The 13,844-nt window shown below is 33.2% G+C and overlaps 1 protein-coding gene across 1 annotated transcript; it reads right to left on the bottom strand.

The window, feature by feature from the left end:
- Positions 1–355: 355 nt before the first annotated feature.
- Positions 356–4,241, bottom strand: LOC106772438 (tubby-like F-box protein 3). The gene is made up of 6 exons (XM_014658836.2): positions 3,472–4,241; positions 2,300–2,387; positions 1,971–2,100; positions 1,562–1,741; positions 913–1,400; positions 356–701 (listed from the first exon to the last, which is right to left on the bottom strand). The coding sequence occupies exons 1-5, from the start codon at positions 3,802–3,804 to the stop codon at positions 929–931; spliced, it is 1,203 nt and encodes a 400-aa protein (XP_014514322.1). The 5' UTR covers positions 3,805–4,241; the 3' UTR covers positions 356–701; positions 913–928.
- Between the last annotated feature and the right edge of the window lie 9,603 nt (positions 4,242–13,844).

Below are 13,844 nucleotides of genomic sequence, written 5' to 3'. Positions count from 1 at the left end.
AAATGTTGATAATTTTAGTTGATATATTATTTATTTCTCGTGCTACAAAAGATTTTATTCCCTTTTCTCTTCATTAAAAATTTTCCTTTATTATTTTACTTCAATAAAAAAATTTACAAAATCTCATAGGATCCAAATTAAATATATTTATTTAATTTTAAAATATTTATTACACTTAACATAAAAAATATCTTACATCAATAAGTCATTACAAATAAAATTCATAAATATGTGCATATCAATTTATATTTTATATAATTTAATTAATAAATATATTATAAAGCCCACAAAAATTACCCTTTCTTCTTTTTTATCAAGTATCAATGAACACGAGGGAAAAATTAGCACACAGAAATTTTAGAATTTACTAGGAAGCCTTTGGCACTTAAAAACCAGGTACATTACAAAAGCCAAAGACATCTACGCAAAACACAGCCTGAAAACTCACAAACCAATGACAACTAAGGGGTCATCTACAAACTCACGGCAAAAGAAAGAATTTAGTCTACACAAACAACACAAAATACAAGTCAGCATTGGTTAAATATAATGCAAACAAACAACCATATATACAATAGACAAAGGAAAGGTCATTCTGAAACTTAGCAGTACTAAATAGAAGAGTAGAAAATCTTTTGCAGGTATTACCCACATTACTGTTTGTGCAACTCCAACCAGCACCACCAGGATTGGCAAAATATCTGGCAAGTAAAAAGTAACAACTTAGTGAGCATTTACATTACACAAAAGTCTAAATTTGAACCAAATATTATTTTGCAAATTGTAAGGTGGCTCCAATAACATTGTATTCCTACTTGCACTTTGATATTTTGTGTATAAACGACAAACATCTCAAAGCATTAAATAAAGTTTCTAATTGATGGCACTTTTTATTAGAATGAGAATACCTACCTGTCTATGGCAGCAATCATTCACAAGCAATCTTGGTGTCAAAGCTGCTAAGGCATATTGCAAATGCTTCAAAGGCGGAGATTGGATATTGATAATCCATGGTGAATACATCCTTACCAACTTTTCCAAACTGTAGAATAACATTTTCCTGAGCCTGCTCAGAAACTCCATTTTTTGGAGAAGCAACCAGCTGGAAATTTTTAACTGAAGCAACTGTCACACGTCCGTTGAAGTTAAGACACCAGAATTGAAGTTGTTCATGCCACCTGGGGGACTTGTTTTGCAGTACCAGCATCCCCTCCTCTTGACAAGTCAAAGGTTCTGACGTGAGACTATCCATGCGGGTTGATTTTGATCTGAAGAAAGGGATGGATGGAGAAGTATCAATTCTGCTATGAAGAAATTGAGTTTGTGTTGGGGCCACACCTCCAGGTTCAACAGCTGAGGCAGGGATGGCATCCATAACACAGTGCATTATTCTAGGGCCTCTGTTAACATTTTGACAACTAGTCAATAGAGCCACCTCTTGAAAGGAAAGCTGAGAACAATCAATAACATAGGAAAAGTCACCAAACATATTCATTCACTGATTGACAACCCAAATAATTCTCTTTACCCAAAACAGACTTTTTAGTAACAACACTAATACCTAGAGCCCAAAACATTCAGATCATACGAGACATGAGCAATGGGGTAGTTGCCAGAAGGAAGTCTGGGAGAAACTTGCTTCAGACTGACTAGCCTGGTGGAACGAGACTTTGTAACTTTGGCTCCATAAATTGGAGGATGTGCATCATACACAGTGAATTTGGTGCCCAAAAAGTTTGACCTATTATTATTGAGAAAAAGAGTCAAGTTAGGCCAACAAGACAGTTCATGTTTGGTTTTAAATTACAGAAATACTTTGGAGAATTCCAATGTAATTGCACGTTCTGATGCATGAAGTGAGAAAGAAAGATTTGTTGCTTTAAGAGTAAAAGTATTTTTCAACTCTCCCAACTTTAATCCAAACATGCTCATAGTGATTAACAAGTCATGTCAAATATCAGCTAAAATACCTCAGCTTCCCAATATAGGTATTACTCCCTCTTGAGACATCATCACAGTTAAGAGAAATGATATAGTCAGTGTGAGTTGCACGTCGACACTTGCGTGCAGAAAGAAGGAACTTGCCATCCTCAGTTGAGGCTGGAAGATTATAAAAATCAGCATCACAAAAGCATCAACGTGGAAGGTTATAGAAGAAAAGAAAAGGCCAGCTCTTCACTAAATATTGTACTGCTAATTGAGTACAGCCTAAAAAGAAGGATGATTGTTCATCGAACCCACATGTCACAATGCTTAGAAGGCATTATACACATTAAATTTAGAAGTTGGTAGTGCTCACCTTGGTTTAAACCAAGAAACAGATAATATGTTTTATTACTGTGATTTCGTTTAATATAGCACTGAAGAAGAGAGCCCCTTGGACCAGGCTGCAAGATGACAATAAGAAGCAGATTAATGCTTGGCAATAACTAGAATATTAAACAGTACTGATTATTTCATGTTATGTAACTAATATTACAACATGAAGCCAATCCTTATCATGTTTTAATGTAGAATTGTTTGTGCTTCCTTTGCATAATTTTATACCGAAGTTCTTTTTCCTAGACATCCTAAGGTTGAGGAGGATATAACATAATAGGGTCTGTTAAGAAGTAAAAATGAAATGAACTTCGTCATAAGTTAAAAGTCGCTTATGCATAAGTTAATTTGTATAAACTCTCTCATATAGCTTTTCTTGATTTTATTTTTTAATATATGCATAAGCTAATTTTAGCTTATGGAAAGACTTACTTATTCTTCTGTCCTACAAGTTTCTATGGAAAAGTCTGTTCAAACATGTCTACATAAGTATATTCATTCACCTTAACGATAACACAAATAGTTTCAAAAGAGGCACGCAATGTCGGGTGTACAAATAAGGAAAAGCTAACTGAAAAAAGAAGAATTTCATATTCCATACACTCTAACTGGCAATTTAGCGATTTCAATCACAAAAGCCTTCGATTAATCAAATTTCAACAATATTTCTTGCTCTCCCACTCAGGCTAAGGAGCGGTTGGGAATTCATCTAGCCATCCACATAACTCAACAGTACTTACCCGACAAATTCAAGTTTTATTGATTGCAGAGAAGCATTAAACAGTAAACAACTTTCATAAAACAAATGTAACCCATCAATCTTCCTTGAACGAAGCAATTCATCTTAAACCGCCGAAAAATATAAGTGTATTGTCATCATTAAGATCAAACTACTTAAGCTTAAAATGATGTAAGTAAAGATATAGTTGTCTAAGCCCCACTCAAAAGGCATTAAAAAAAAAAAAAAAAAGACAAGCAAGTAGGCAGCCGACTACTGGAATCAAATTGACTGATTCACAAGTCACAAACAAAATACAGCACACAAACCAAAAGTTACAAATTTAAAACACCTACATCCGAAGGAACCTTGCAAGAATCTAAGCATAGTCTAGATGATCAAAATAAGTGAAAAATGGTGGTGACAAGTAAGACCTGCTTCAAGGAGATTGGAAATGTCAAGTTGCCAGATATTTGAGGGGATTTGACAATTTCCTTCATGATTTCTCTCCAACTGCGGCACACTCCGGCACAGGCGACGACGTGTTTTCGGGCAGGCCAGGAATCCTCAGAAGCCTCAATCCTCATGAGCACATCCCTCAAAAGCTCAGGGGGCATGTTAGCCCAACAACTCTGCTTCAACCCATCAAGTACCACCAAACGATCCTGGACAATGGCATCACTGTGTGACTGTGACCTGGATCTCATACTATACCCAAACTTAAACTCAAATCCCTTCCTCTCCGCGATGATACTCCTAAACGACATCGTCAACCCCTTTTCTTAACACCTCTTGCAGATCATTCCCACTTCCCCAACTCCTCTAAAGCCCTCACAAGGTTAACAAAACACCCGAAAACATGGAAATGTGAGCACTTATTCTGAAAAAAAAAAAAAAAATACTCCTTTTGTCACTACGGGAGACACATAAACATTTTAGCTTCAGTTACGCTGAATTTTCACAGAAATGAACAGAAGGGGTAACCAACATGAATAAGTGAATAGTGGGAGAAAAAGAGCGTGAATCCCCTCCCCTCGGAAGCATGAGAGGTGGAAGGTAAACCCTTGCGATGATTGTGTTGAAAAATGGAAAGGAAGAAAGCGAAAAAGGTAGTGTGAGGAATGTGGGTGGGAGGGCCTAGGATTCTTGAGACCAAATGGCCTTTATCCAATACCTATCTATGCATTGGGTTTGGTAGGATTTTACCGGGTCGGGACAGGAATGCTAGTACATATCCATTACTTTAAAAAACTTCCTATACTTCCTGTTTCACTGTTGTGGAAGATATCCACAAAAATTCGTGATATATTTTAAATATTATTTAAATCAAATTATAACTAAAATATTCACGTAGATAAATTATTTTTTTCAAACAAAAATTTAAATCGTAAAAAAAATTAAGAAATTAATCATTTTAAAAATAATTTAAATTTTATAAGCTTAAATAAAAATATATAAATATATAAAATCAAATTTTAATTTATTTGTCAACAATCATATTAATGGTAAAGAGATAATAGATTTATTTTTATGTTTTTTTTTAACAATTTATGTTTGTAGGCTCCAACGACCTTGTCTATGGCGATGACGGAGGCGAAGAGTGGGTCCCGTCAAAACTAGGCGCGTGGGTTACACGTGCCGGTAATGGTGTCAGTGCGAAAAGGCTTCTTTTTCGGAGTGACTTTCAATGTTGGGTTTGTTAGAGTTGGGCGCACCTTTCTACCTTATTAACAATTCCAGTTGGCTAAAATGTTTGATCTGTAAAAGATCTTGAAAGGTTTTGCAGGAACATTGCTTTTGGATGAACAACTAAAGATACAATTCAAATGGAAAGTAATGAAATCGATTGCAAGTGTGTATCAATCGACTACTGTTTAATACGGGTTATAAATTCCATGATTTGGAATTTGGTTATTCTAATTTTTAATCATATACTATTTTTATTCAATATATCTATGTTCTTTGATTGATTGAAATTAATTGCGAGATTATATTGAGATTGTTGATTGATATTGTATCTATGCTTCATTAATGTGTTAGTATAATTTCTGTCTTGATACAATACAGTCACATGCTTATACATGCTTTGAAATGTTCTGTGATAACTACATTGTGCATTTGGGTTTTGATTATAAAACATGCATAATGACAAGGGGAGCATTGCATGATACTTTTATATATTTCACATGCCTATACTTAAGGGGAGATTATATCTTTATCATGTGATTATCTGTGACAAGGGGAGCATCATTGTTTGATTAATATGTTTTACTAATGCATCTCTGTATAACTGTTTGTCAACATATCATTATCATAAGGCATACCTTTTTTGCTAATGCACAAAGGGGGAGAATGTTGGAAGAATGCTCTGATATTCATTTATTCATTTTTGAGCTCTGATATATATTTTGTTTGTTTTGATATGATCTGATATGTTCTGATACGAATGGATATATTTTTGCACTGATTTTTTGTACAAACATGGGTGATATTAATCATGGTTGTGCATCATCAAAAAAGGGGGAGATTGTTGAGATTGTTGATAAGGAAAGCACCGGTGTAGCCAAACCTTACAATCTCAAAGAATTTTTGGTTTTTTATGATGACAACACATCATTAATAACAACATGTGTTGTTGTTATGTGTTTATATGTGATTACATGTTCATTACTTTCACGTTTATGATTAAATGAGAACATGTTAGTGTTGTTTCTGTCAGTGCTGCAATTCATTGTGTTTTACATGAGATCTTACTTATAATTGCATAACAAATGTTTTGAAAAGGGAAAACCACATGCACTTTAGTTGAACTTATTATGTGTGGCAAAACAGTAGTTTTAAGTTGACTTCATTATAAAGCAAGTCGATTAAAACTCGTGTGTTTGCACAAACTTTTTCAAAGTGTGCTGTAAATATTTTTGGAAAGAAAGTTTTTCAAAACTACATTGAAGTGTTACAAAGTCGACTGTATGCGCAAGCTACTTGACTTAGTTATGTTTTGAAGATTTGTTAATGTTTGTGATGTCTAACGGCTATATTTTATATCTTTGACCAAACATTAATTATGAGTCAATTGTATTAAATGCAAAATCAATTAAGTTGGTTTGATTGTTGCTAACTGTTATAATTGTTTGTGTATAATCAACTCTATTAGTAGCATAGTCGATTTAGGAACGTTAGTTTTGTGAAAAACTATATATAGACGCGAATTTGATTTCTGCAAAGACTTTTGTGAAAAACTATATATAAAAACTCTTTTTGGTATTTTTATCAAATAATTGGTGTGCAAGGAAATTTAACATAGAATATTTACAATTGTCAAGACTAGATTTCATTCATTTCATTATCATGTATACAAAGACATCTTAATTCCATATTTAAGTCAAAATCAGTTCACCAATATATCGTGAGTGACTTAGACCCTATGATAACTCATCAAGCAACTAGAGCTGTCAAAACGGGTAACCCGGTCCGACCCACCACGGGTTGGTCACTTAGTGAGCCAACCCAACCCGGCTCATTTATTAGCGAGCCAAAAAAACTTGAACCCGGCCCGACCCACTACGGGTTGGTGGCTAAACGGGTTGGCTCACTACCCATTTAATTACATTTTTTTTTAAAATAAAAAATACAAACTTTCTGTAATTTAAATTTAAACAAATTTCACTCCGAAAAAATTATGTTAAAGACAATTCAAAGTTATAATAAAAAGTACAATATAATCCAAATGTCATCCAAAAACAAACACAAAAAACATACAAATAAGTTTCTTATGTTCATCATTTTTTGTTCCTTATTCAACAACATCAGCAAAAACTTAATAGTTTAATCTGTAACATAATTTCTAAAATTCAAAGATATCAAAAAAGAGTTTGTTCAAATAATATATACTCAAATTGTTTAAATAAAATAAACAAAATCTGATACAAGCATGTCAGAACATGAAAAAAATCATTCCATGTCTTCAAATCCCCCAGAACAAAAAACAAATTCTCAAACCATTATTTTTGTCATTATAAGGTTTTTGAAAAAAAAAAAAAAAAGAAAGTGAAGTGAGAAAACAAAAATGTGGAGAAAAGAGAAGAAAAAAGGAAGGGTGTTTAACCTGCTCCTTGAAGAATTTCAGTGAAGTGAGAGTGAGAGCACCGTCACATGAGAGCAAGTACCATGAAAGTGATTTGTGAGAGCAGAGATTACTTTTTTGGTATACATAGTGAGTGAGAGTATTTTATTTTTTAGGTGGGTGGGTTGGTGGGCCAACCCGGCTCACCACGGGTTCAACCCGCATGAGCCGGATCTAAATGAGCCGGGTTGAAATATGACCCGCATATAGGTGGGTTGTATTTTTCAAACCCAACTCGGTCCGAACCCGTGACGGACCGGGTTGGCCCGCGGGTTGTGAGCCATTTTGACGGCTCTACAAGCAACCATGTATTAATAACAAAAGTCATAAGATTACTAAAGAATCATGTTCTATCCCTATATACAAGCTTCATTAGGTATTCAATTTCAATTATAGGTTCAAGTCATATTTTCTAATACATCAAGAACCACAAATCAAGTCATCAAGCCACAACAAGCATTAAGCATAGAAATCAAATACTAATTTTGAAATGGAAAAGCATGTGTATTAACATCTCAAAATACATAAGATTCAATTTATTACATCTAAATTTTACAAATAAGAATAATCCTCCATGGTGGAGAATTTAGAGTTTTACAAATTGAAGAGTTAACGAAGAGAGGGAAACCAAAGAATAGATGTATGCTCTCTCCAAGGTTCTTAGCAACTAGTTCATGCTCAAATTATGTCTCTCATTTGCATCAACACCTTCAATTTGTGACCTTTCTTCCTCTTCAACCCAAAAAAGGGAAAAAAACCACCATGAATGAAGGAGGAAACCCAAAAAGGAGAGGGAGAGCTTCACAATACTCCAAACAGCCTCCAAGATTCTCTCCCAAACATCCTGGGTGTTTCTATTTGTCTAAAAATGAGGAATAATTGAAAACCCACATGAAAATATGATTAAATACCCACTTTTGCATATAAAGGTTGACAGGCTCGCCCAATGCCTGCATCTCACCCGTCAAGGCCTAAAAATTGTTGTTCTTTGACTTGTAACTCGTTGGACAAGCCATATTTTCGTCCAATGACTCGAATACTGCATGTTTGGGTTGTCATTCTCTTCGAGCTAGAAGCCAAAGACTAAAAGTTAATGGTAATGGTCATATCTCTTGTGGGGGAAAAATATACAAAGATTAAAATCAAACTTGCATATTAGATCACTTTATGTAATTTGTCATATGAAAGTTAAAAGCTATCCTTTCAAACCATACTGGAGAACCTACAATATCTGAAACTTTAAACTCCATGGTCAGACCTTACTTGCATGATGGGATGGTTAGGAATGCAGGAAGTTTAAATATCAATTAAAGACTATTGCATTATGTGTTTGTTTATATGTTGTCACCTTGGGGTACAAATTTTTCTAAACTAACTCATGAAGACATATTCTTCTTGTGGTGCTTGAAAAATAACAATGTCATCAACTGACCACATTACATTATGCAACACGTGGTAAAGTGCAGGAACAACAATATGTCTCTTGCATATGAAATGTTGATTACAAGAATACTTGTTCTCGTTGAGGTGGACCTAATTTATGAGAGCCTCATTTTATTGGAATGGAATCACTACTTTGATACAAAAACATTGTCCAAAATGGACATTGTTAATGTCAACGACATTTGGCAACATGAAAGGGTAGTCATGCGAATGTAGATTATGATGATGATGACGCCCAAATGTTGCAGAAGATGTTGCTGACATGGACCACAACCCCAATTGTAACAAAAAACGATACAACTAGAAGATGGAGTCACAACTAAAAATGACAAGTTTACACAAATGATGGGCAAAAGTAATAACATCCAAGATAACATTCCAATTTAACATTGATTATGAGACAAATATTCAACAACACTTATACAAAAATTGTGAGATATGGAAGATTGAATTGATGCACTATATTAAATAAGCTTCCATTACTGGAAGTTTAATTTGTTGAGTTTTTATTAAGAAATCGTACTTTTTGTTCAAAATTAATTTTAATTTACTACAAACGTGGATATTTTTTATTTATTATGTAAAATTTAATATATTTTTCATTAACAATAATTTAAATGATAATATGCAAATTATTATTTAAAAAAATGTATTTAAAATTTATTCCTAAGAATTCTCTTTTATAAACTTTTCTTTTATTTTTGCAATGTTAATTTTTTATTAATAAAAATTTCAATTTTATTTTAATATAATTACAATTACTTAAATTTAAGTTTATATCAAATTTCTACACAAGGACAAATTAATAATCATCTATTTTTATCATTTTTTTTTAATTTATTACACCATCATCACTAAATTCTCACAATTTTTTTCTTTAAATCTCTTTATTCATCTTTTCAAATCGCTTAATCCAAACAACATTACAATCTCTTCTTCATTTTTCAAATTTATTCATTCACTTTCCTTCATATTCATCTCTCAGTTTAAAAGAGAAACAAAACTTATCAACTTTTAAAATAATAATTTTTTTTAGAAATTATTTATTTAAAGAAAAACTTATTTTAAATTTAACAAGATTGATTCATCATTGAATTGTAAGTTTCAATGGACGTGATATAATACAAGAAAAAGAACAAAAAATGAAAACAAGCATAAAAACACCGAATCATTCATATAATTTGTTTATAAATAGGTTTTAATATAAAATAATCTAACATTTACCTTTGATTTTAAATATAAATAAAATTTGTTCATGAACCAAAACGTAGTAATTTATAACTAATATTTGTAAGGGTCTGAAAAATAATAAGGCCATTGGACCTATGTTGGGGCAGCCAGCCCATACACTAAGGACCCAAGACCTTAGGAAGGGGTCCCCCCTCAAAGAATTAGACTTTCCCATTTCTGCTCTTTTATTTCTCTTTCTAGATAGAGCTATTTTCTCCCTAAGAAGGTGCTCTGCCTTTTCTCTAAAATCTTCCAACACTGAACCGTTTGAGTTGAAACCTAAAAGTATCTGAACGTTCGCAGTGCCAAGTGCTATCCTTTGAACCGAACAGTTTTCCTGTTCGTACCCGATAAGCCTTTTTCCCTTTCTTTTTCACTGTCTAGGACCTAGGGTTTTTAGTTTTACTGGTTGCGCGTATGCCTTGTACGTTTTCCTTTTCATTTTCGGTATATTCTAGCTCTAAGAGCTACATTCTATCACCTATTTGGTGATCTGTAGGGTCGGTGAGCATACTGTCGTATGGGTCGTTGTTAGAGCACCTTAGGTATACTGTTCAGCGCAACCCACAGGTAAGGGGAGCTAATTATTTTTTTTATTGAACCTGTTTCAGTGTTTTATGCATGATTAATTTAAAAATATGATGTTCTGTTGGGATTGTGTTGTTACTACTTTATGTACTTGGTTTGGGTACATGAACTTGATTGTACAAAGTATGAATCGTGATTGATTTCCTGTGTAGTGTTTGATGAATATAATCCGTGTTAGTTACTGTGATTAGTTACTGTTTGATGTTTGATGAATATAATTTGTGTTAGTTACTGTGATTAGTTGTTGTTTGATGTTTGATGAATATAATCTATGTTAGTTACTGTGATTAGTTACTGTTTAATGTTTGATGTTTGATGAATATAGTCTGTGTTAGTTGGGACTGAGTTAGTTACTGTGATTGATTATGTTTTGGGAAAGGTTTGGGGTCAGACTTAATTAGTACTATTTGGGTAGCATCTAAATGCACAGGCACTGTTTCAGGTCACTATAAGAAGAAGTGAAATGTTAAAATTGGGCATTTGAGGTCTAGAGTATAATAGAACAGTTTGGATGACTTAAATAAATCATAAGGGGCTGGTTGAGAGCATTTTGTTGGTAGGATAGAGGGAACTTAAAAACCTGAGTTGGCACATCACTGATCATAGAGCAACCCTGGTCTGGTCCAGTCAGTTGTGACTAGTCATATGTGCTAGCGTCGAAGGTGAGTCTAATGCGTTCAGACATTTGGACTCTCTCCGGTGATCAATTAGGTAGTGAGGTGAGGTTGGGAGCAAGCATGTAATGAATAATTTAGCAGGGAGTTTCATAATTAAGAGAACAATTTAAATTATTTAGAGTTAATTGGTATCATAATATATCATACTATTAATGCATGGATTATATATATATTACATATACGTAATATTAAAATATTATATTAATATATATATATATATATATATATATATATATAAATGATAAAATAATTAAATAAAGGAATGGTCGTGGATTTAATGTAAACACGTTTTAGTTTTTTATTTATTTATTATTTTATATATGGAAAGTTATGTTTAGGAGAGAAATTTTTTATTTGGATTTGAAATTTGAACATTTTAATAGGATGGGTCCATTTGATTTTAAGGAAATTAAAAGTAAAGGTGTAGGGGAGAAGTTCGAGTATTTTTCTGGGTTTGATATTTTTGTTTGAGAAAGTATTACGTGAAAGGTTACATAGGCAGTGGAATAGAAGATGAGTAATTGTATTGCCTTTTGGATCTTCTTATGAATGATGTTACACTCCATGGTTGAAGTCTGCGAAAGGTTGGTTAACTTATTCTTTTGATTAAATAATTACTTTGAATTTTAGAACTTGAAATTTGTGGATAAATGTTATGACGATAATGCATATGAAAGGTAATAAGATTTATGTTATAAATCTTGTGATGGGTTGAAAGATGTATATTGTTGAGATTATGTATATGTTAATTGTGGCAAAAGTATATGATTACAAAGTGATGAAAGTACGATCCAAGTGGTAAACCAAGTTCCATCTGTGTATAATCTCTTGGTGAGATTCTTAGTGTTTTAGAATGAAAGTAGGAAGCTCAGTCTTGGGGGTCTTCCTGACGCTCCAATGGTCTTTCTTCTCACGTAGAGAGGACTGAACCATGTGGTGAGGAGTAGCAGGAGGTCTTAGTCTTAGAGGCTTCCATCATGCTCCAAGGCGCGGAACAGACTAACCTCGTGAGTGTGACAGGGCGGGGGAGCCCAGGGTGGTGGAGCCCAAGGCGGTGGAGCCTAAGTATCACAAGCCACCACGGGTGCATGACCTGCCATAGCTCGACTATCATTCTAAAGTTCGGACGAGTCAAGTCTAGTATTTAACATGATAGGATGTGTTGGAAGTCCCACATCGACTAGAGATAAAGCCAATTTATAATATATAAGTGGGGTGCAGACCTCACCTTACAAGCCGGTTTTGTGGGGTTGAGTTAGGCCTAAAACCCACTTCTAACATGGTATCAGAGCTATGGTTAGAGCCTATCCTAGCGATTGTTGGGCATATTGTTCCACCCGCTATTGGGCCATTATCGGATCACCCATTAATATCTAGTCTCACGCTCGAGATGTATATACCTCGGCGTGAGGGAGGTGTGTTGGAAGTCCCACATTGACTAGAGATAAGGCCAATTTATAATATATAAGTGGGGTGCAGACCTCACCTTACAAGCTGGTTTTGTGGGGTTAAGTTAGGCCTAAAACCCACTTCTAACCGGATGAATGTTTTATCTTGTTTGCTTTAAATTAATATCTTGTATGTACATGCTCTATGTTGTATGTTTTTTCATATAATTAGCTCACCCTTGCAATCTCTTGTGTTTGTGCCATGTTTGCGTTTGTTTACCTTGCGATGATCTTCACTTGGATGGGAGCAGATAGTGAGGAGATACTTTGGAAACAACTCTTGATGGGGAAGGAAATGTTGTTGTCTAGTTCTCTAGGCTTTAATTATCTTATCCTAGGATATTTTGAGGAAACTTTGTCATGTTCTAAGTTTTAAACTCTCTGTAATTTAAGGGAGAAACTCTAGTTCTCCAAGTTTTCCAAATTGTACAGTTTAAGGATGACCGTAATCCTTTATACTTTAATCACTCTTGACTGCTTTCTTTTATTATAAATGATGAGATCTAGACTACATGATATACATGTCATGTAAATTTTGGGATGTCACAATATTTAATACTATTATTTAAAAAATATGTTTATAATCAAACATGTCTGGATGATCTTCAATGAATATAATCAAGACTAGTCTAGAAAATGTAATATTCCTTTTTATAAATTAAAAATAGTATAATTCTGACACACTCATAAGTATTTGCTATGAATTGTAATACTAATATTAAGGATATAACGAAAATAGGATAAGTGATGGAAAGTTAAAACAATATGAACACACAGAAACCAAAAAAAAATAAAAATAAATAACTCATAAAATCACTTTCATTACAATAAATAACCATCATACTATTTTTTAATTTATATATTTTTAATCTTCACTAATTTCATCAAACTCATCTCTTTAAATTTGGCTTTTTTATCCGAAACAGAACAGAGTGAACTTTTTTAATTACATGTTATGTGTATCTGGTTTTATTTTATTCCATGTTCATTCCACACAGAAACTTGAAAAACGTACATTTATATATAAAAAAAGTACGTAATATGCTTGAAAAGGAGGAAAATGTTCATCAGCTTCGAAATTTCATGACAATGATATTATAAAATATAAATTTCTTAAGTTATATGTCCTTTTATAAGATATTAAAGAAACCACGCTATTATAAAATACAATCTCTAATTCATGTCTTTACATAACATACAAAAGACAAAGATGAAAAGATCATTAAACAGAATTAAAAACTGAAATAAACGAAATATTTAAGCTTTAATGAAGAGATAAAAACTAATAGAATTTCTCT

Source organism: Vigna radiata, chromosome 8, assembly GCF_000741045.1.
Source record: "Vigna radiata var. radiata cultivar VC1973A chromosome 8, Vradiata_ver6, whole genome shotgun sequence".
NCBI classification, from domain to species: Eukaryota; Viridiplantae; Streptophyta; class Magnoliopsida; order Fabales; family Fabaceae; genus Vigna; species Vigna radiata.
The sequence above is the reverse complement of the archived record's forward strand: the minus strand, read 5'-3'. Positions and strand labels throughout refer to the sequence as shown.

Excerpts from the sequence above, each read along its gene's own strand:
- LOC106772438 (XM_014658836.2), bottom strand. The coding sequence starts at position 3,804 with ATGTCGTTTAGGAGTATCATCGCGGAGAGGAAGGGATTTGAGTTTAAG. Across the intron at positions 2,388-3,471 it reads TTCCAATCTCCTTGAAGCAG|CCTGGTCCAAGGGGCTCTCT; the intron begins GTCTTACTTGTC and ends GTCATCTTGCAG. Across the intron at positions 1,401-1,561 it reads CTGAATGTTTTGGGCTCTAG|AGGCCCTAGAATAATGCACT; the intron begins GTATTAGTGTTG and ends AAATGTTAACAG.